The sequence below is a fragment of the Thermobia domestica genome, chromosome 15, assembly GCF_964235325.1.
Source record: "Thermobia domestica chromosome 15, izTheDome1.hap1.1, whole genome shotgun sequence".
Lineage (NCBI taxonomy): Eukaryota > Metazoa > Arthropoda > Insecta > Zygentoma > Lepismatidae > Thermobia > Thermobia domestica.
The window spans coordinates 132291491-132315932 of NC_137468.1; the positions used below are offsets into that span (position 1 = coordinate 132291491).

General features: G+C 35.9%; 1 protein-coding gene across 4 annotated transcripts in view; it reads right to left on the bottom strand.

Annotated features, from left to right (window-relative positions):
* The window catches only part of LOC145671241 (ciliogenesis-associated TTC17-interacting protein-like), a 527666-nt gene that overhangs the window by 205316 nt on the left and 297908 nt on the right, over positions 1-24442 (bottom strand). For all 4 annotated transcript variants that reach the window (XM_081740150.1, XM_081740149.1, XM_081740147.1 and 1 more), the window contains one exon: positions 2711-2855. In XM_081740150.1, the coding sequence (XP_081596276.1) occupies positions 2711-2855 (145 nt within the window). The remainder of the gene's footprint in view (positions 1-2710; positions 2856-24442) is intronic.

Here is a 24442-nt window from a genome sequence, read left to right on the forward strand (position 1 = left end):
TGAGGACGATCCAGATCGAAGAATATGGTTCAGTACTTAGTTGACGAGGACGTGGAATTTACAGGGAAGTTTGTATAGACTGAGGAGGCGTAATTCAAACTTAACGGTAGTGTGAACCGACACAATTGTGTTTACTGGGCTGCTGAAAATCCTCACACTCACATGGACAGGGCAGTGAATCTACCGGGGATTACTACGTGATGTGGTCTATCAGTGCGTGATGTGATTGATCCCTTCTTCTTTGAGGGTACCGTAACTGGTGAGGCATATCTTGATATGATTCAGACAAGGATTTTGCTTGCCATCTAAAACCTGTTTGGTAATGAATTTTTTACATGCAACAAGACAGAGCTCCACCTCACTACCATCGAGATGTCAGGTTGTACCTCAATAAAACTATACCTGGACGGTGGATTGGTCTAGGAAGTTCTGTTGAGTACTCACCCCGGTCTCTTGATTTGAGACCTCAGGACTTCTACTTTTGGGAGACCAACAAGAATGATGTGTATCGACAAAAACCAGCAACAATCTACGAGCTATGTGGAAACATTGTAGACTCATGTGCTACCATTACGCGAGATCACTAACAGCCATAATTCGATGTGGAGTTTGGCGCCATGGGCGTTGTAAAGGAGATGCTGGTAGTCATTTCGAACACATATTACAATCCTCTCTCAGAGCCAAAAGTTGTCACGTCAAGTTAAATTTGTCACCAGATATGGATTAGCAAACAGTGAGTACATTTTATGGGCCCTTCCTAGGTTAAGATACCTGCGCAAAAGTTCTTTCCTCAAACTACTGCTTGTCTTATTCTGTATATTTGCAAAGTTTCATTGAAATACAGCGATAGAAAAATATTTTTCAAACATATGTATTAAATGAAACCTTGTAAAATATGAAAGAAAAGAAAACACTTAGGAAGGTTATGCTCGGGTCCTAATTACTTTAAATTACTTGTTTTGTAAGTGATTATATTTAGAATGAAGCAATCTTTCGATTGATTCCACATGCGTATGTCAAGTATCCATTAATTGGGAGAAATTGGGAAATAATTCCCAGTGAATTTTCTAAAGAGAAAAGCCCCTTTCCAGTTGGTAACTCTTATCGGGACTCCAGTACAGATATCTGCACAGAAGATGCTTCTCAAAATAGTACATACTCTAGGCCAGAGGTGGGCAAACGTTTTAGGAGGGACCAAGGAACAAAGAAAGAAAATTTCACGCAGGCCAATATAATTTATTGAAAACTACAATAGCACATTTTACAAATTCTTCTAAGACTAAGCTCTATTATGACTCAAAGATTATAAAGGGAAATATGATGAATGAGACTGCAAATGTATTTCTCAAAATATGGATCAAACTAGAATGCAATGACTACGAGAAATGAAGTTAAATTCATTTCGTGTACTGAATAGAACCTTTCATGAGACCACATCTGGCCCATGAACCGTAATTTGCCCATCACTGTTCTAGGCTACATCTTTGCTTAACTCCTTCATCGAAATATACAATTAGTAAGCATAAAGATGAACAAACATAATGAGATATTTAAAAAAAATAAATAAACAAAATTGTTTGGCAAAGTTGCTACTCATAGACTTATTGTCCTACGTCCATAGTTCATGGCTTTGGGAAGGATCAGGATTTCGAATGACACTATTTCTACAGTGGCGTAAGTAGAGGCTTGGGGGCCCTCCCGTAGACAGCGTGGTATGGGGCACCTTTCTACATCCCACTTCACGATTTGGGGTCCCTTGATGGCTTAGGCCCCCCGCAATGCGGGGTCTGCGGGGCCCTTATTTACGTCTCAGTTTCTATACATTGCAATCGGAACAAATTCTGCAAAATTTCTCAAGGAAACGGTTTTTCAAGTTTGGGTCCCAAAACCAGAGTATCAGGTTCAATATCTCAAAGCGTACATGTAGTATGTTATATATTTGCCAACTTACATTGAAGTATGTGTTGTAGATATAAATCAGGCATGTAGCCGGAAACATATTTCGAGGGTACATTGTAGTCATTTTTAAATCTAATGTGAAAAATACTATTTAATCTTCTATAGGTAAACATTTCAAATTTCTAAGTCGTAAAATGAAAGCGTTACTTACCTAACACAATTTCTCTTCCACTTTGCTGTTTCTTGAACTGACAGAAGGAAATAATTGGGCCAGATTTTTGTCCCTCCTGGAAGCATAGTAACGACAGAAATTCAGAAGGTTCTTACCTTTGGACCCTCCTTTGATGCATCCCTGGTGTGGAATGTTGAAGAGTGTATGTGTTTATTTTACAAAAGTCAGGATATGATGCACAACATAAAATTTAAATAAGTCAATTGGCTGCGGGAACAAAATATACTAAATTCCAACTCAAAATCGTGTATTGCTTAAAACACTTTCGGTATATTGAGTAATCACACGATATGCTTCTGATTGATGCTATCCAAGGGAATTCGTTACATTTATTCACATAATTTGGTGACGAGAAGAAAATAAATATAGTTTCAGCATTTTATTTTCGTTAACATTCGAGACAAGACCGAGAGTTTTAAAACTGTACTTCTTCTCTTTTCGATTTCCAAGTAACTAGGCTGATCTCGGTCTCGACTCGACTTAATTTCTATAATAATTTAGTCAGTAACAAGTTAAAGTAGTAGTGGATTTGAAAAATAATTTACAAAATTAATTACTGAGAACTAAAATTATACAAACCTCCATTTCCTCAATAGTATATTCGAACTTAACTGAATTGGTTAAATTCCCATTTATACTATTTCTTGAACTACAGGTATATTGATCACCTTCTAAAGCAAGAAAAAGCACTCTTTCCTCCTTATAGTCGTTAATGCGAACATACCTGCAGAGGAAGTACAAAAAACAATAAATATACGAAAACAAAACTTGATGAATTGACTGCATGACTTCAAGTTTTACGTCTTTGTAAACATTGAAGCTATATAAGGGGTTAAATCTGCAACTTCATGTAATTTAGACAGTATGAGCTTCTAGAGGAAATGGAAACCGGGTTTTCTATTTCAAAGGCGAAAATTCAAGTTTTTCAGCAGTCAGAGATTCTTAACCCAGGTTGTGTTAACCACTAGAGTACATATTTTATTTTAAAATGAGCAAGCACACTAGTGGAGTAGCTATATCATCTTGGATCTCCAATTCATAACTTTCTCTGTTTCCCAACTCTTACGTGATTAATCTGTCCTATGCATCTGAATAAAATTTCTCAAAAAAATTCCAAAAGGTAATTTCAAATTAAGATAAAATTGGATATATATGCATAACAATAAATTATATCTACCGAGTTAAAATTTAGAATTTTATAGTAATCCAAAATTTATAGAAAACCAATTTTTGTGGATCATAGTGGAAAAGAGAAACTAATCAGTGTTCGAAGTGGGGGGAAAAGCAGAGGCGGTATGTTTTATTACGATTTTAACTAGACATACCGGCTATCTAAATGTTGAAATACAGTGAGGATATGTTGCCTAAAAGATTGCATTTCTATTTACATAAAAACTGAAAACCACTGGAGAGCTTCTCTTTATTTACAAGGGGGGCATGGAGAGATTTTGATCCATCGCAACAACTTGCAGAAAAAAAAATTAAAATATCGCCTTAAAAATAACCAAAATGTCGGTGTTATCAATTTAGAAATTATTTCTACATTAGAAATAAAATTTTCTTACGTGCAAAGCTATTCGTCAATTACTGTGTATAAAAATGTATTTAGCATCTAATCTCCCGTGATGGTGTGTCTTGATCATTAAAAAAACAAAGGCGGTATGCTTGCATTACTAAAAAACCAGAGGCGGTATGTCATACCACCGCATACCGTCTCACTTCGACCACTGACTATAATATCACGAAGTTAAAAATATACATTAATATACGTGTCGAATTCTCTTCATGACAATATCAATATTCGTATTTTATCATTCTATTGCTAATATTTTTGTACAATTTACATATTATATCATAAATGTTAACATAATAGTATATCAACTGTTAAGGAAGTATTTATTTCAGAAAATATACTGTGGCTCCTACTCAGTTTGAGTACCAAGCTTAAACTTTTTGCTGTGATTTATAGCAAAATATTTTTCTGTTATTTTTCATTTTTTTAAAATTTTAGTTTAGTTCTAAGATGGCACTGAAAATGGCTAGTTCGCTAAGGTACGAATTATGCTTCTTTTAAATTTGAATATGAATGTCAAATGATATGTTGGTAAGAAAACTTACAAATTACAAGCAATTTTAAATAATATAATCAATACAAATATCTAAGTTTTTTGAGCTAAGCAAAATTGTTTAAACGTGAGATATTTGTGATTGCTCATATCCTTGAGTAATGGAGGCAAGCGAAATGTTTCATATATTAGCATTGATTTCTCCAAAATTACTTGGTGTAGAATGACTCAATTTACGACGTTCAGAGTGGTGTTGATGGATGGTCGTAATAGTTATGCACTTAAAGTGGCTGGTAGTCACAAAAACTGTCCAGTGTGTTAGAAATTTCTCCAAGCTTATTTTAATTATAGCGAGAAATCTTTCCACAATCATATCCTCGCTCAGGTCAATTCTGTATCAAATAAAAGTTTATTACATTTTTAATTTTGTATTAACAGCAGGAATGAAGATTATATACAGGGTGGAAATAGTGTTAAGAGGATCTGCCTAATCGTGTTTAGTTCATGGTACTCAACTTGATGACAGGTATTTTGAGGAGCATGTTTGGAAACATCAACGAATGCTAAAATTTTTCGAAAAGAACCAGCAGTGGAGCTAGTTTAGACCTATTACATCAGTTAAAATGTTAATGGAGTTTTAAAGGCCTTTTGGATTATATAAGATTGGTGCGAATAAAATGCAGGTTTGATGTTTGCTGGGAAAATCACTTCAACAGTATGACACAAGGATGGAATAAAGACATGTGTCTAACGCCACAAATTCTCTTTACTACCATTAAACAGACTGATGTACCCAGACAGTCAACAAATATTGCCTTGTTAAACAGAGTCGTATGAAACTGCACTTCGAAGAACAAACAATTGCGAATGACTATTTTATGAATTCAAACAAGAATATTCTGCACAGAAAACTGCAAAAAACATTAGCAGTGGATTTAGGTAAGAAATGACGAATGAATGCTTCATTTGCCATTGGTTTGTGAAAATTCGTTCTCTGGCACTTACTAAATGAGCCCCGTGAACTTCTTATCCAAATTAGCCCTTCAGGAACACCATGCAAAAATATCTAGTGTTTGTGACATTACAGACCAATTAGACATACACCATACTACGGTCGTTTCCACTCGTACAGGCGGTAAAGTGAAGGAAAATGGACGACAAATGATTGACACATAAGTTGACACTGGCCAACAAGAAACATCATCTGGATGTGTGCAGTTCTATAGGTGTAAGGATAACCAGGGAACTTCCTTGCATCAGATTGTTACGTCAAATGATAAGTGCATTTGCTATGTCAATCGTCAACGGTCAGAACAATTATTGAATGGTGTTGAACGTTCACGAAGTTCTCCTAAATGATCTCTCCTCCCACGTAAAGTGTTATCCTCTTCATGGTGATGATCTGTGGAGAGAGTTATTCATCATGGCTTTTTCAGATGAGATGAAACCATCAATGAATACAGTTACAGTAGCCCCTACATATCTCAATTTTTTCCCAGAACATAGGCCATTCCTATCAGCGTAGTGTTTTGGTGTCCACATGAACGAAAACACTCGAAACTTTTTTGAGTTCTTGCTAGTGTTGCTAGGAGACGAGATCTTTTCTTGTCTGGTTTCATTTCAAAACCGAGACGTACCTTCGAGACGAGACAACGAGATAAGACTGACCTACTAGTTTCATTTACTTGGTCCACTCGTACAATACACGTGCATGTTTGTCTTACTTAGTAGTATTTCATATGCCATATGTTTCGAGTTCTTGCATTCTATTTTCATCTTTGTTACGGGTAAGTCTTATGTCTTCGTATTGCAGTTGTTTACATAATGTGCTACTTCTATTCATTGCAAACGACGACTCCTTTCATGTATGGTAACTCAAGAGCACATTCTTCTCTGTTGTAACTCCTGCCCGCTGTTGCAAATATGCAACCCCACATAGCAAGTGTACACTCCTGCGCCATATTGACAATGTTGGCGATATGACATTTCCGACAACAAATCATTGCTTACTGTTCATATAACCTTCGAACCGTGCAACTTTAGACCCACATTTCGACAGACAATTTCTGGTGATTCCCCACTTCCTTTTGGAAATCCCTTGCACACGAATGTCACGATTTCAGCATATGCATTTTTCGATAGAGCAGGTTCGGTTTCTTTGACGTGATCTTGCCGCCTTAGCTCTGTCATTCAGGATAGTGGAGCTATGGAGCTCTAAAATTAATTTTCCCACGCTTTCGGCGTCCTGTATCTCCCAAACTATTGATCAGCTCGCATATGTTCCAAGTACTTTATTTCTCGTACAAGTGTCCGGAATCACCTGCTGAAGTTTGTATACATAGTTACCGTTCACCCTGTATTATTCAGGATTAGGAACATTTAGGACAGCGTTTCCCAACCGGTGTGCCGCGGCACACTAGTGTGCCGCGAATGGGCCGCTGGTGTGCCGCGAGGAAATGAAAACAAAATTATTAATTATATAGGAACCTAATTGCAAGACAGGAAATATGTGTATTTAAATTTCACATTACTATGAACGTCTACAATGAAAAAATACTGTAATTGTAATATATTATTTTACATGCATTATTACTACATAGATTGTATTTCGAAAACAGAATTTTATTAATATTTAAAATTGTGACGTATATTAACCATGTTAATAAATTATAAGTTTCACGCTGTGTTACTTATCTGTTCATTTTTACTGTTGAAAAAAGTATTAATTATATCTGTTATGACCATTATTGTTTCTTTATTGTTACAGATTATTTCGTAACTTGAAAATTTAAAATCTCATTCTATCCTTTCGATAAAGCAAACACTCATACAAATTACCGCAATTCTGTTTTAAAAGTACAAGAGATTTGTTTGTTCGTTCGTAATTTAGTGATCTTCCTTGTGAAAGGTTGGATACATTCTTCGAAAAAGAAAGTGTATTTTTTAAAAGACTGAGTTCTATATTTCTAAATTGTTTTCTATTTTTTTTTTTTTTTAATTTGAATGAAAAGTAAGTATATGATTTACAATGGTGATCACCAGTGATCGAGCTTTATTCTTTGTGAGAAGGAGGTCAATAATCAAAGAAAACAAATACGACGGTATTTTCTATTTACAAATAATAATAATAATACCTATGAGTGTGCCGTGAGAATTCAAGTTAGACCCGTAGTGTGCCGCAAGTTGAAAAAGGTTGGGAAACGCTGATTTAGGAGGATATTAAGAGCAATATATTAGTGGGAAAGTACACAGCGCATAACGAGAAACCAACAGACCGTTCACAGGAACTATAGTTAACCTTGCATTCTGTACCATACTTTTAACATTACCATTACTTTTGTTAACTATGTTTTAAAGTTCAAAATATGTATTACTAATTTCAGTGAAAATTTTCTAATTTCTTATTATTAGTATTATACAATATCTGAAAAAGTTCTAAAGGTGTGAATGCGGTAATACTCGTATTCTGTAAAAAAAAAGGTATTTAAAATTTTATATTTTTCTAACAATTGAAGAGAGAAAGATGGTTTATACACCAATCGAAAGCACTAAGGACGCAGATCAAGCAACCTTGATAAAAGTTTTCCGAATGCATATACAGTGCGAGTTATATGAATATATAGGGTGTCCAGAAAGTCCGTTGTCACCCGTAGAAATTGCAAACTGGTGGACAGATGCCAAAGCAGGAAAGCATGTGTTTGATCATTTGAAAAGTACAATGTATCAAAGCAAAATTTGTTGTCCTAGGGCTACCAGCAAGGTTTCAAGCGGGGTCCAACTCAAAAATTTCAAATAGTAAGGGGGTCAAGTAGCAAATCGTTGGAAAGTTGTTGGAAAATGAAAGAAGACGGAACAAGTCTCGACTCTTTAAAAGCACAATGTGCAAAATGGCGGCCGGTCAAAATGTCAGCAAAAACGTCGTTGTAATGTCTATCCAGGCCCGTATCCAGGAGGATCTAGGGGGGCCGTGCCCCCTCTAAATTTTTGCTGCCCTCCTAAAATTTTCACGGTAGGCTTTCAAATGAACTATAATATGGTTGGATCGGCCCCCCTAACTTCAACCGGGCCCTCCCTACATTTTCGGGCTGGCTACCAGCCTGTGTCTATGGCCACCCCAATAAATCTGAAATGGTGAGACAGGAAGATTTATGTTTCATCACTTTAAATGTACAATGATTTAAAGTGAAAATATTTGTCCTACGGTCTCCGCAGGGTCCGAGGCGGGGCCCTACTCAAAATTTTCAAATTGCAACCGGGGTCAAGTAGCATATCGTTTGAAAGCTGTTGTTAAATGAAAGCAGATAGAACAAGTCTAGATGCTCTGCAATAACACTGTGCAAATATCACTTTCGATAACTATGTTCACTTTTGTTAAACGGAAATCTCTAGAAAATCAGTTTCATATTATATGCAAACCATTTCTGATGCGATATTCGGTGAAAATAGAAAGCATCACAAATAAAAATACATATTGCTCGCACAGTACAAGCATTCCGAACAATAATATTACAGTTTGTTAATGAGCATAATAGTACTTTCGATTGGTGTATAAACCATCTTCCACTTCGATATATAAACTCGGTCTGTTTTAGTTTTTCTGTTCTCTTCTTTTTTCTTTTCTTTTCTTTGTTTCTTTCTTTCTTTCGTTTGTTTTTCTTTCTTGACACATTACTGGGCCCAAAGAGAAAAATCTCACACTAGGGGAATTTCTTTTACGTTAAATACACGAATTAAACTGAAAACAAACTAAAACCTGACTACAGAAAGAAGAACTAAAACGCAAGATGTTTGCACAGTGTTATCATGGAACGTCCAGACTTGTTCCACATGCTTTCATTTAACAACAGCTTTTAAACAATATCCTACTTGACCCCCTTGCAATGCGAAAATTGAGTAGGACCCCGTCTGGGACCCTGCGGGAACCGTGGGACAATATTTTCACTTTAAATCATTGCACTTTTGAAAGTAATGAAACACGTGTTTTTCTGTTTTGACTTCTGTCTCACTGTTTCAGATTTCTGGGGATGGCCATGGACTTTACAATGACGTTTTTGCTGACATTTTGACGGTCCGCCATTTTGCACATTGTATTTTTTAGAGAGTCGAGACTTGTTCTGTTTTCTTTCATTTCCCAACAACTTTCCAACGATATGCTACTTGACTCCTTTACTGTTTGAAATTTTTGTGTTGGACCCCGTCTGGGACCTTGCGGGTGGCCCTGGGACAACAAATTTTGCTTTGATACGTTGTACTTTTCAAGTGATCAAACACGTGCTTTCCCGTTTCGGCATCTGTGCCACCGTTTGCGATTTCTAGGGGTAGTAACGGACTCTCTGGACACCCTGTATGTTCATATAACACACTGTATACATTCGGAAAAGTTTTATTACAGTTTCTTAATCGGCGTCCTTAGTGCTTTCGATTGGTGTATAAATCATCTTCCACTTCGATATATAATCTCCCTCTCTTTCCTTGTAAGGAGAAAAAATTCTTCATGCAACTCGATATAGTGTAGCAGTAAGGCAGTGCGATTATCAGCAGTTATTGGTAAAGGATATAAAAGTTTTTCCACTAGAGTGCAGAGTTGTACAGGGTGACCAGAAAATCTCTTTATACTCGAACTGAATGAGTATAACAATATAAGATGCAATATAAGATGTGAAGACATTTAAGATTTAAACCTTTCAACATGATCATTGATATGGCAACAGTGCTCTTTACATGCATTGCCACGTGATTGTAGCCAGTGGTACTATTCAGGCGGTTCGCACCGGTTCGCGAGAACCGGTTGTTAAAATATTGGAGTCCGCAGAACCGTTTGTTATACCCAGACAAACACACACACACACAAGACCTAGCCAAGAGTAAAAGAAAGAAGCCAAACAAATCTGTGTAAACGCCTCTTAATTTTCCGCTTGTTTGCATTGTTGCAAAAGCAAGCAACTTTGAATTATTTCAATTTAATGAGCAGATAGAAATTTGAATACGAATTTTGGAATTTTGTCCGGAATACTGGGCCCTGTGAGTACAATGAATGTAATACATATATAATATGTGTATAATGCATGTGATACGTGTGCTACCTATTTGTTTTTTATGATTCCGATATCTTCATCAGTTCCGAAGATATCTGTCGTTGAAGCAATTTGTACGAAATATTGGTTTTTTCATCGATATCTCGAACGATTGCTTGTCATGACTCATACTGTCATTCTCAAAACATGGTCCATTCCTGGTGGGATACCCTATATGTATATATATATATGGCGTATTCCAAAAGTAAGGGCCGTTTGATTTAAAAAAAACAGACGCTCGTGCGGAAGGGATTTATTGCCAGAAATAGGTGCCTACTGAGTTAGTTACTTCACTTTTCCACATAATCACCATGCCATTCCAAACACTTTTCGTAACGCTGTACCATCTTCCGTAAGCCCTCTGAATAGAAGTTTGCCGTCTTAGATTGGAACCAGTTGACAACGGCAGTCTTGAGATCCTCGTCGTTTTCAAATCCTTGTCCACCAAGCCACTGTTTCATATGCAAGAAGAGGAAGTAATCGTTGGGGGCAATGTCGGGACTATATGAAGGGTGGTGAAACAGGTCCTAACGATAATCTTGAATCTTCTTCTCTACGATTGCAGCGGTATGAGGACACGCTTTGTCGTGAACGAGGATGATTGCGGATGACGGTTTCCCGTGGCGTCGATTTTGAATCGCACGTCGCAGTTTGGCGAGCGTGTCGCACTACACGTCAGCTGTAACTGTTGTACCACGTTCCAAGAAATCAACCAACAGGGTCATTCCAAAAGACGGTAGCCATTAGTTTGCGACTCGAGTGCGGCCATTGCTTAAATTTTTTTGGTTTGGGGGAACGTGAATGGCGAGTGGACTATTGTTAGGATTCGCCGTTGGCGTGCGAAATCCACGTCTCGTCGCTCGTTACAATGTGCGAAAACATATCATCACCCTGTTTTCGATAGCAATCCAAAAACTGTCGGGCACTGCACATTCATTGCTCTTTGTGCTGGTCTCTTAGCATTTTCGACACCCACTTTGAACTCAACTTGTGATATCCAAGCGTTTCTGTGACAGTCCTGTAGATGGTAGTTCGTGCAACGTGGAGAAAGTCATGCGCCAGAACACTGATCGTCAATTGCCGATCACCTCGTAGTTTGTGGTTCACTTGCCCTACGAGGTCATCCGTCCGAACACTAGGCCTGCCACTCCGGACTTCATCGTGCTCATTGGTGCGACCATTTTGAAACTCACGACACCATTTGCAAACCCTTCCTGCGCTCATTACTGTAGGTACATACACTAGGCACAATTCCCGATGGATATCAGCAGAAGAAGTTCCTTTTGCAAGCAAAAATCGTATCACACCAAGCACGAAACAATTCTCGCGGACATTGCGATCTGCTTTCCACTGTTGCCAAACTCCTACTGACTCAAGACAACCACTGCAGTGGCTTCGTCAATAGTCTGTCGTTGGCGCTGCATGTGTGAGATTGTGTTCCGGCCTACCCCCATTTCACTGTATGACGACGGCCCTTACTTCTGGAATACGCCTCGTATATATATATATATATATATATATATATATATATATATATATATATATATATATATATATAGAGAGAGAGAGAGAGAGAGAGAGAGAGAGAGAGAGAACCGGTTGTTAAATAATTAGAATAGCGCCACTGATTGTAGCATAACTGTCGCGTGACTGCCCAGGGTGGGAAGGTAATAAACTGTGTGCGTTAACCAGCTCATTGTCTCACCTTTCCGTGTTTGGTGAGCAACAATGATTTCTCTTTGGAAGAGAGCTTAGTAATAAGTTTGTGAGTCCTTGAGCGGAAATATAATAACGTAAATATGCCGCAGGTGATGGATAGGTTTAGTGAAAGATTCGGTAAGAAGCCACCAATTATTCAGACTTTCATCACCTTGGGAAGAAAGCTTGGGAAGTGTTTTGAATTGTCGTCCATCAACCCGAGAGGAAACCTGTGTAGAAGTGAGTCAGTGAATTCTACAATTGATCACAATGCAAGCCGTCCAGAAAGCGTTCTGAAGAACTTTGAATTCAATGAGCACAATGCAGCTCCACATGAAATTGGACTTAGACCTATACGTATTCGGCCAATGCCCATCAATGAAGTAACCGACGGTGACTTAAACCGCAGGCAGGGAGCATGCAGGATCTTGTTGAAGGTGTTACCAACCGTTCCTGCTCGGAAGTGCTTTATTTTCTCTAATGAATGTGCTATTTATTGGAGCTCGCAGGATAGGAACGTCTTGCTATGGGCGAAGATGACTGCACAATACATCCTTGGTATGTTCTTCTTTGAGGGATTTTGTGGCCCCGCGTAGCGTAGTCGCTAACGCTCTCGCCTTCGGTGCGAGCGGTCCCGGATTCGATTCCCAGTGGGGACACTCGGTCGAAAAAGTGTAAAACGCTTTTTCAGGCCAGCCACCCTGAATGAGGTTTTCCTGGGTTTTCCTCATTCACACCAGGCAAATGCCGAGGTGATACCTAACTTATAGGTCCCAGGTCGCTTCCTTCCTTCCCCAATCCTTTCTTCCTTCCCTTTCCCCGGATTGTGTGCTCGCCGAGGGACGTCATCCCTCAAAACGTGAAGGGCTAAATGGCCTTAGATGCCGAAAGCCCAGGAATCTAAATCCTAAATCTTTGAGGGATTTATAATCTAGATTACTTGTCTGAAGATGTTGAATGACTGGTTTGTTTCACAGCTGCAGAATCTGTGCATTAACAACACGATTATTTACCAAAAGATGGGCCTATCTCATTTCGCCCTTGCTGTTCGTGAACGCCTGAACACCCTCTTTTCTGGCCGGTGAAAAGGACATGGGTTTCCAAATTCACCAAAGCCATATCCTTGGCCGCCTCGAAGTCCGGATTTTAAGACACTAGGTAATGGCTGAGTGGTACTATTAAATCACACGTCAGTAAAAAGCGGTACGTTAACAATGATGCTCTGCGGGTAAGTGCAAGGCCGGATTAAGGGGGTTTAGAAGGTCTCTAGCCCCGGGCCTCCAGATGGACAGGGGCCTCCACTCTGATGAAAATCTGAACTAACTATCTAAAAAAAGCCATGAAGATACAATCATCATCATAAAATAAAATATGACCAAAAATATGAATCATATTCCCTTAAGTTTCCTACTGTGATTTCACAGAAATGTATTAGGTGAAGTCAGCAGGGGCCACATATTTTTTCTAGCCCCGGGCCTCCAGATGGATTAATCAGCCCTGGGCAAGTGTACTTGAAACCTTTCAGCTTGTGAAGCCTCAGCTACTAGAGCTGATGAGTAGGAGGATATAGAAACATATTAAGCTGTGCAAGGATAATGGAGATGCACATACAGATGTTTTGGACACATAACTGTTAGTATTATTAATGTATGAATGAAATAAGTGCTGTGTGAAGGAACATTTTGTCCACCATGTACCTTGATTTTACAGTTATACGAAATGATAACTAATTTACCACTCGAGAACGAAATGGCAAATCGAGAACGCTGAAACATCAAAAGGGATAGATACTGACGTCGAACACTCCAACTTTGATAGTAGTAGTTTTCTGGTAGAAATATGAGAACGCAAGTTACCGAACTGTTGACTGTTATGTCAAGGATAATGATTTAATAATGAATGATATGTACCCGTCAGTAAAGGAGAGTGTCTCACCACCCTGACGGGAGAAAGGTATTTGAGGTTAGATCTTTTGAAAAGGCGTACATCTCTTTCAACTTCATCTAGACTCTTGTAAGATCATCACATGAGTTACCCCTAGAGAAACCTATAAATATACGAAAGTACCTGTCTGGATGAAAATGGGTAGAAATTTCTTGGAATAAAATATGAACAAAATATTTAATGACTTCAGATGCTAGGGAATCATGGTCAATTTTGATGATACATTAGTAGGATCTGATAACAAAGAGTAAGAACTATTAAAGAAACTTTAACTGGACTCGGTGAATATGGTGTTACCACATCCTCTAAATGTTTTTTTCTTTAAAAAGATTAACAAAAAGATTAACTATCTTGGTTTTATTGCTGACGAAAACATTATAGGAATAGATCTTGCCAGAATTACGACAATACGTAATTCATCGCTCAGAATAGGAAAGATCTAAAACTGTACTGTATTCAGTCATGAGGATCGTTTTGTGCCTGAAGTGCAGGAACTTCGCTCCAACGAGCGAAATTAAGTCTACCAAGAAGCTTTTCATTTGCGATTCCAAATATCAGGAAATCTTCAACAAATTGAATACAAGCTCATTGATAACATTCTATCTAAAACATCTGATCTTTCAAAATTAATTATCGCTGACGAAGATGGAAAATGGATCACCAGCTATTTATCTTAATCTGATAACGAACTTTATTTACAGACATGTTTAAATTATTAGACTCAACATTCAGTTTCTGAATATTTTAAGATTCGTATAATATTACGTGAGAAAATACGTTAGAACTTAGTTCAAATTACTACTTTGTAACTCTGTCCTAATTTCTAGTGGATGTGGCGTATGATTTTCAATATCACTAAAACAAATGCGTACGTGACATTCAAATATAATTAGTATACAGTGTGCATATCCAAATTGAAAACAAAAAATGAAATGGAATACTTACAAGAAAATTATCTCTCTCACAAAGATTAATATTTCCTATGAAATCCCTTATTCTTTATTAAGTTTTTTATCCTGTGTGGCATCCTATGTACGAGTTTAGCACATTTTGCCTTCAATTAAGCATCATGATACCACAAATTGTTGATCTCCTCGACCAATTTATGTTTGGTTGTAATGCCCTTCCTCTTTAGCTTTTCTTTCATGAATCTTTAAAGGTTTTCAGTGGGTTCATATCAGGATAGTGCCTGGACACGGAAGAACACTAATTTCGTTGTCCTCGAAGAATTTTGCCACAGCTTTGGTCCGGTGGCATGAGACTCCATCATGTATAAATATGAATTGTACGTCATCAAACCAGACTGCAGTCTGGGAAGCAGTTCTTCTTCAAGAACTTGTAGGTATTGGTCATACTTCATTGTCCGGCCTACTACACTGAAAAAAAAAGACTAGGATTTCAGAGTGAATACATCGTATTTACGCGGGTACGCTCCTTAAGTAATGTAATTTCATGTATAAAAGTACAGCAGGTGGGAATACCATGCCAAGTCTGGAGTTCAGCGTCTGGATTTCACGTTAAAACATCCTTCCTCCTTTTCCTTCTCACAGAATGATATGACATCTTATTACTCTCGTAAGGTAGGGAGTTACAGATTTAGAAAGAACCAAGAGGGGACAGTCGTAGGAAGGTGGTAACAACATTACATACGTAAGTTACCACCGTCGGAATAGGTATGGTGTTAATTCTAGATTTAAAATGGTGGTCCCACAATACAAAATTTTCGCTGGACGGTGGTGTAGAATGTATTACGGACGAAACCACACTACTTAATGTGGTGACGCGCGTAACCTGGTAAACACAGCTTACATGCTGACTGGATTATGCATTTTTCTCCGTGTATATATAGTCTTCCAGGCCCAAAGACAGAGATCACACCACAGACCATGACCGAAGTAGGATGCTTCACGGTTTGTTGGAGACATTCCAACTTGAATTCCTCCCTAGATCGACGTCGCACATATTATGAACATTCACCAGACACAAAGACACATGATTCATCATTGAAACACACTATTCCCCAATCGTCAGCAGTCCAATATTCTAGTCCTCGTGCCCATTCAAGGCGATTTTTTTGCCATGGTTGGAGTAGACTCTGATTTTTGTTTTCTTTCTTGACCGCGTGCTTTTATTCCCTCGGCACAAAGAATCCTTCGAACACTTTCAGGCCAAATATCTGCGCCATACTCAGCCATTTTTATGCTTAAGTCTCTTAGAAGTTGCATTATTCTGTTTCCCAGAGCCAATCTTTTTAGTTTTCTGATACTTCTTAGCGATAGCTTTGGTTTTCGCCCACACTTCCCAACCATATTTGGGTCTTGTTCATTCCAACAGAGAATCTACTCACAGATTTTTGTTTTATCCAAACTCTACTAACAATGTGTCGCCGTGTATATCTTTCTTCCACCAGAAGTGTTTTGTTAACTTCCACTTTACGCGGAAAAAGGTCCTTTGCTTTTCTCATTATGCTGCGATTACAGGACTACACAGAATAAAAGATTGATACACGAAACACGTCACGATCATTTTAAACTGGCCCATTCGAACTGTTGAACGCTTTGAATATCATAAGTTCTTACTACAGCAACAACAACACTTCAAACTGTAACTTGTTGATAGGAACCACAATAGTTATCTACAACTTAAACACCACTTTCAGAATTCCCCCCGCAATAGTTCCATCTGCTGTTCAACGGTAATATCACCACTTCAACTGTACAGTAAACAAATGAAGGATTCTATATTGGTGGTTTAACCATTAAATTAAATGTTCTAGAGCTCTGAAATTAGGATTCCTACATCAACTTTGCATTTTTCGAGCGTGAGTCTAATAATTTGAATACGTATGTAGTTTCAGTAGCCTTTTATTCAATAACAACTCTCAGAAGCAGATCGTCACCATAGTATCTACGAAAATGGATTGATTATTCTAGTGCGAACTATGGAGAATTACCGCCAATATCTGATTAACGAATTTAATTTGTTCCGATAATAAGGCTTTGAAGTGAACAAGGTAACTCTAAAAGATTGTATAAGTACGGAGCACTCGGGAAAATTCTATCAGTTTTACTTCAAAATTAAACATGTAAGACAAAATCTAGATGCTATTGCAGAGTTTTGTCACATTAAGTTGGAAAACTTTTACGCTTAGCAATAATGAAGAAGAATTTAAAAGTTGCCAATATTCGGAGTTTACTAATGGTCAGAGTACCGACTAATCAATTACAACAAGAGGATAACATACTGAAAATATTATTGAGAAATGGGACAGGACGAAATCAATTTGATAAAACAAACACCTTGCTGTTTGAGATAGTAATTCCTGAAAATTTGGGTTGTGATGGAATACTTTCACGATGACTCTCTGTATGACGGAAATTCTGGAAGATATCGAAAACTGAATAAAACTTATGAAACAATTTACTTGGGAAGTAATAGTAGAAGATGTTCGTAATTAACTTCGATTTTGTGATCACTGTCAAAAGGCGAGAAACAGTAATAAGAACTACTGGAGACATTAATTTTGGAATATAGCATTAGAGTTGGAGCTAAACAAATGATTGACATTATAAGAGTTTTACTAACTTCATCTGGGTATACTCTGTATTTGTTTCTGATTGGGATGGATGATACGTCAAGATTTGTTTTTCGAAAAAGCAATTCTGATCTGTGGTATAATTTGTGATAAGTTAATAGAAATTCACAGTAGGACTGGTTATCTTGTAGCGCTTAACACGTCGATTTTCTTTTCCAAACTTCCAACTTAGTTTCATTTAAATTGAGGATTAAACATCTAACCATTGTTGTTCAACCTTCCAAAACAAATATATCGCAGAGAGTTATACAGATTTTAAAATTTTCAATTACGGTTTATTTTTCAAAGAAATATAAGCATTAATTTAAGGCTATCGGAGATAGAACATACCTTTAACTATTGCAATCCCTCTAGGCTGAACTTTATCCCAACGGTGTTGTATTTTGAACGTCCAATTTCCACCCTGCTAGAAGCCCAATGTGATATATCAGACACGGTTCTTAATGGCAAGAACAGCTCGCAGAATTAAGTTAACTAAGTCTTACGAAATATGGAGAAATGTTGATCCAGAGAAAAACTTAATGATAAGATGTTTCATAATAATAAAACAGGGCGGTATAATTTCTTGAGAACCCATATTACTTCATACTTAATGGATAATATTAATAAATCTCTTTCGAATTAATGATTTGATCCCCATGTTAAAATATTTACACGTAATACTGTTTTGGTATTAGATGAATAACATAGTTTGGATAATGCAGATGCTCCCACGTGACGGAAATTTAAAAAAAATATATTTTTCAGCGGAGTATTATTCAATCATAATGCGAATATTCATTTTCAGACTATGACTTCGATTCAAGCGTAAATAAAATTATTCAGAATGCTGCACATGATCAAGTTCAGTATTGTTTGTATTCATTATTTTAATAAAAATTAAAATGCATTTTTCTTTTCAGACATAGCTTTACTGAGTTGTTGAAATCTTGTGCGGTAGATCGTTCAAAATTTGTATTTTGTTGATAAAAGTCTGATTTTAACAAAAATGTGACCAGGTTTTACATATTTTAATAGAATTTTAAGCAAAATGGTTTAAGAATAGAATTCGAAGTACTTCTTTGAAAAGTGCAATTAGATGTTATTTGACCAAAATTAATTTAACTAGATTTAAATTAATGAACATTCAAAATTTAATTATTATCCGTTTAAGTAATATCAAATAAAATTAGAAAGAAAATATGGAATAATTTTTATTCAAATTTAGTTGATTGATGCGTTTTTATTAGAATGTAACATGATGTGTATTTGTATATATATATATATATATATATATATAAAGAGTGTTCCATAATTCGTGTAATTTTCTATAGCACTGGGAAAAGATGACGTTTTTACACTATTAATGTAAAATTTGGTACTCTTATTTTACATTAATAGGTTAGTTCCAGTCCCACCAAAGTAACACTTTTTCTTTTACCTGTTCCCTAAGTTTCTCTTTCTATTGCTATCGCATTCGAATAAATAGAACTTCGAATAGAGACCACGTTGAATTCGTTTATTGAGTAAGTCTGAAATTCTTATAAGATATGGCTATGGTTTTATTATTATTATTATTATTATTATTATTATTATTATTATTATTATTATTATTATTATTATTATTATTATTACTACTACTATTATTATTATTATTATTATTATTATTATTATTATTATTATTATTATTATTATTATTATTATTATTATTATTATTATTATTATTATGTTAAAGTACGAAGTTTCAAATCAGGCGATGCAGTATTTACGTAAACTAAATAATAATTTATTCACTAGTCCACTATACATTTGCGAGGTTTTGCTTTGGGAAATAAAGTGTATACGACATTGAATAGTAAAAATATTGATTAAGTAATTGGAGTTAAACATGCTTTCCAGTATGAATTATATAGAGAGGGGATTTACTTTAAAGTGCGATACAAACGAATATTCTAGTTTTAATCTGATTAGAAATCGATAACTTACACAATAATATTTACTTCATTAGTTCTATAAACCTTTATGCTTATCGTATTATAATTCTCTTTAAAATTATCATTTTGTCATTTCAAAACGTAGAACGAGAAATAAATGTAATATTCTACCTAGGTATTTGTTAAGGAAACCTTTCAAGCAGTGATGATTTCAGGGTATGACTTGTGGGAGAATTTGAGACCCTGTCGACATAAATTTCCCCCTTCGTGGCCATATCTTCGATCATGCTCAAACTGGACTAATAATGTTTTATAAGTTTTCTCTCATCCATATATTGACCATTACCCCGGGGAAGAATCTTCTGAAATCATCAATGCTTATAATTAGTTTTTCATTACAAATCAAAGGATAATAATGAAATATTGAACATTATTATTTTGTTTTCAGCTGTGGATTTTAGATTTGCAATTCATATAATGTTCCCTTCTAATCGAATTTGAGAGAAAGTAGTTGCCAAAGATTTATTCAAAGAAATGTTCTCAGTCCTCTGATGAAAAGAGGAACACACATTTAAGAAAAGAAACACGAATACTTCGTATAGGGTTTGAACACATAAACTTATGATTAATAGACTATTGACCCAAACCGCTCGACCAGTTCGTACGTCTTCACTGAGCTTATTTAGACTTTTGTGTAAACTGGTTTCCTGCTCCACACTTATTATTATTATTATTATTATTATTATTATTATTATTATTATTATTATTATTATTATTATTATTATTATTTTGTTTATGTCGATACGACTATAAGTTCGTGGTGAATATTTGGGCGTTACAGGTCTTGCAATCCATAAAAGTCTTTTTCGTATAAACTACATTCAATTTTACGTCCTAATGCTTATATATAACAGGTTGAATGTGTGAAATGATTGGGGTTGGAGTGATCGTAAACGTTTTCATAGTTAGGAGCCTGGATATGCAAACCCGCTTAACGTGGGGATTTACTTCTGTGAAATTTGATACCTATGATGGTGCGTGCATCTAGAATTTTATTACGGCCATTCCTTTTTATTGGGCAAAAGTAGCGACAAGAAAATTCAAAGTTTTCGTTATTTGTGTTATTGGCGTGAGCGTAAAAAAATTACTAATATCACAGACTTTACGCTCAGAAGCTACTTCCATGTGCCGGTGATAATTTTGGGGCTACCACTTCCCCTTTCCAGTCCCAAAATCAGTTTGAAAACCACAATAAATATCCACACCACATTCTTATACGACTACGACTATAAATCTTTTAAAAGAGAAGTTTGGGGAATGACTTATTTCTATGGGGTGAAGTGTCGAATGGCCACCAAATAGTCAAGATCTTCCTCCATGCAATTTGTTTTCTTGTGGAGATAACTAATAAAAATTCTATCAAAAATCATGTAACAATGTAGATGACTTAAAGAATTGTCAAGAGAGTAAAGATGATCACTCCAGATATATTGGAGAAGGTGTTTGCAGTGGCTTTAGTAAATCGCATTAATTAATGTCTTGCTCGTTCACGAGGGCGTGCTGAATAAATGTAAGTTGATTTTTTCTGTCTTACACTTAGATTAATGAAACTTTTAAACAATTTAGTTAATGACAACTAATGACAACTAATGACAAGTGAGCCAAAAATAAAAAAGTGTTATTTTTAAGAAGGAATAATATGTTTTCTTGGCTTTATGGTATAGCCTTACTCAACATGATCCTTATTCCTAGCGAGACATTTTTTTTTACTACAACCATTTGTCCATAGTATACCATTTCCTGACGTGCTTACATGTGCAGTATACGCGTAAGCTACTGCTCGCAAAATGGGATTATACAGTTATTGTGTAAGAAGTAGGAAAAAGTTACTTTTTTATGAATAAAGAAAACAATATTAAAATTTAAAGGTCACCTATTAGACTTTTAATTTTTAAAATATTACTTCTCATTAAGATTTTTTTGTTCGTTGTACCCGCGGCATTTTCAATTGTCATTTTGTGTTCTATTTCGAGCTGGTTTGCTTAAATATGCAGAAAATATATAGGTGACTTCTATGTGTGATTTTATACTATAAGAAGAGTCCAATTTGGTTTTTAAAAACGCAAAATTCTTTGATTATACTCCAGTGATGCCAAAAGAACGAAGCTATATCCTCAATCTAGTACACTAACAGACGATATTCATTTACACTAGATTCGAGATTTAGAAAAAATCAAAACATTCTTTTACAATAATGACAAATTCCACATTAATTGTAAAACATATTTACCTTCTTGCCGTACGTCCCAGCTAAGGATATTTATCGTAAATTATATGATTTTGGAAGGGTGACTGTAGCCCAATATCAGTCACTGGCACATGCAAGGAGCATCGGAATACTAAATTTCTATCATTTGTGTTTAATCTAACACTCCCTAGAATTTCCAAAATAAAATTTGAAATTTTTATAAAGATCCACCAAATTATGCTTCGTCTCCTGTGCCCCTTTAGGCGGTGCGTTATTAAAATAACATTCCAGATTTCATAAACGCATACTTTTGTGCAACAATGTCACCAAATTTCACATTAATTACAAATAGTGCTCTCAAACGGGTCGGGTTACGGGTCGGGTCGGGTCAGGTCAACTTGGGTCGGGTTGCCGGGTCGGGTCAGTCGGGTCAGCTCGGGTCGGGTTGTTGGATCAGGCTACTCGGATCGGGTTGTCGGGTCGGGTCAGCTCGGGTCGGGTTGTCGGGTCGGGTTATTCGGGTTGGGTTATCGGGTCGGGTCAATGGGGTCCGCTCGGGTCGGGTTGTCGGGTCAGTCGGGTCAGTTCACTTTGGTCAACTGAGTTTAGGTTGAGTTTAAACTCGGCTGGAGTCGAAAGCTGCTGTTTTTCACTAGCTGCCTAATTAAAAACAGCAATTTTCAATTGATTTTATAGAAACCATAAATCTATTTTGAACACTTGCAGCTAGTGTTTTTATGGTAAATGCTTATTTTTGTACTTGTGTGTACTTTAATTTTTAAATGTGGAAGATTGATTTTACCAATCGACTGTAATATTAATATCTACGCCAATATGGAGTCCGGATTTAGAACAAAACTAGAAGTTGTTTAAACAACACCAAAAGAGATATTGGATATGGACGACCAAGCCCAAGCAGGGCTGCGATGGCTCAGTGGTAGAGAATTCATCTCTGGTGCATGGTATCCAGTAGCGTAGCTAGAGTTTTTTTCAGGAGGGCCAATGAAGGGCCCAAGAGGATTTTGAGGGGACCATCTCCAATATATATATATATATATATATATATATATATATATATATATATATATATATATATATATATATATATATATATATATATATGTGTGTGTGTGTGTGTATTCAAGGTGAATGTTTCCATTTTTGTGGTTCATGATTTTACTGTTTGGAAAACAGTGAAAATATAAAAATTTAGTACCTCAAACAACTACGATTCATTAATGCAATTGATTTCTAATATAAGTAAATAGTTATTTAATCATGGCGTTTAAAATATGTGTAGCTTGTTGACTTAAGTGGAAGCAAACACACTTTTACAGGTAAAGAAAATAACTTATAGGTTCATGCCTCTACTTGAAGAGTATCTTTCTATTCGTGTGGGCAACAGCAAACATATCCACAAGTTGTTAAAGATCTAACGATTTAGCAATTTTCTTCTCAATATAAAGTAACACTCAGTTTTTCAACCTATCATGAGTCATTGAATTTCGTATACAAGTCTTTAATCTTTTCAAAGAAGAGAATGACCTTTCACATGTAACACTAGAAACTGATATAATCACAGAGATGATACCTAGCTTGTAGGTTTCTAGGAATGCGTTTTTCTAGACACAAAGAAGATCAACGAAATTCGTTAAGGAATCAGCTTTGGTTTTCTTCTCGTCTTCATACAACTTAATTGTTAGAGCAACCCCCATTATGCTTTATTTCTTGTTTAATTATGCTTTTTTTTTAATTATGCTTTATTGTTAATTTCAATGATTATTTTACATTAATCGTGTATAATGTATAATATTTATTATAAGTTAAATATTCTAAATATCCTGATCTATTTATTGATATGTTTTTGCAACTAGTTTCTCTCATATTTAATGAACTTTCTACTTAATTCATTGTAAAGAGATGTGCTTTGCTCGAATAAATTTCTTCTATCATTTGTGTGCGCCTTACAGGTACATATATACAGAAAGGGTACATATATATATATAAAAGATGCCACCAAAAAGTACAGAAAGTGCTTAAGTTCAAAAAGTCAACATAACAATATAGTATGGACTTCTTGCATACTATTCATTGTTGGCGGAAAAAAAAATCTTTTAATTTTTTTTCTTTTCCCCACATCAAAGGATTACACCGAAAGTTTACAGAAATGAAAATAACCTTTTCATTGTTGCATTGTTATGTTCTCAATGATTTTGCATTGTAAATATTGGTTTTAAAAAATATTAACACAGTATGTTAAACTTTCAGTTAAAGAGAATTTTCCAAGAATTGTGCTATATATTTTAAATTATGCTTTATGCTTTATTTTCTAAAATTATGCTTTTAAAACTAGTTTCTTCTGGACCCTTAGACAATCACAATCATGTTCAAGGTACCAATCATATGTGTAAATTGCTGTTATGCTTTATATGCTTATATGCTTTTGGGTTGCTCTATTAATTGTGTTTGGGAGGATTTTGAGTTCTCACTTTAATGTTTGCAGATCACTCCATAATGCTGGGTTATAGGCTCGACAATGTTGTAATTTAAGGAAGTTTTTACTTTTTGGATGTAGAGTGGTGATTGATCTGATGATTTTGCAACATGATACAAAGCGGTTTTCCATATCAGAGATTGTCTATCAATAGTAGGGAGAAAAATGTCTCTTGATAGATATATTATCTTTAGAAAATTCGTTTTCTGCATCCAATGAAGGAAAAGATTCATCCAAAATGAATTTGTGATATTTCGATGGCGGATGTCTAGTTCGTTT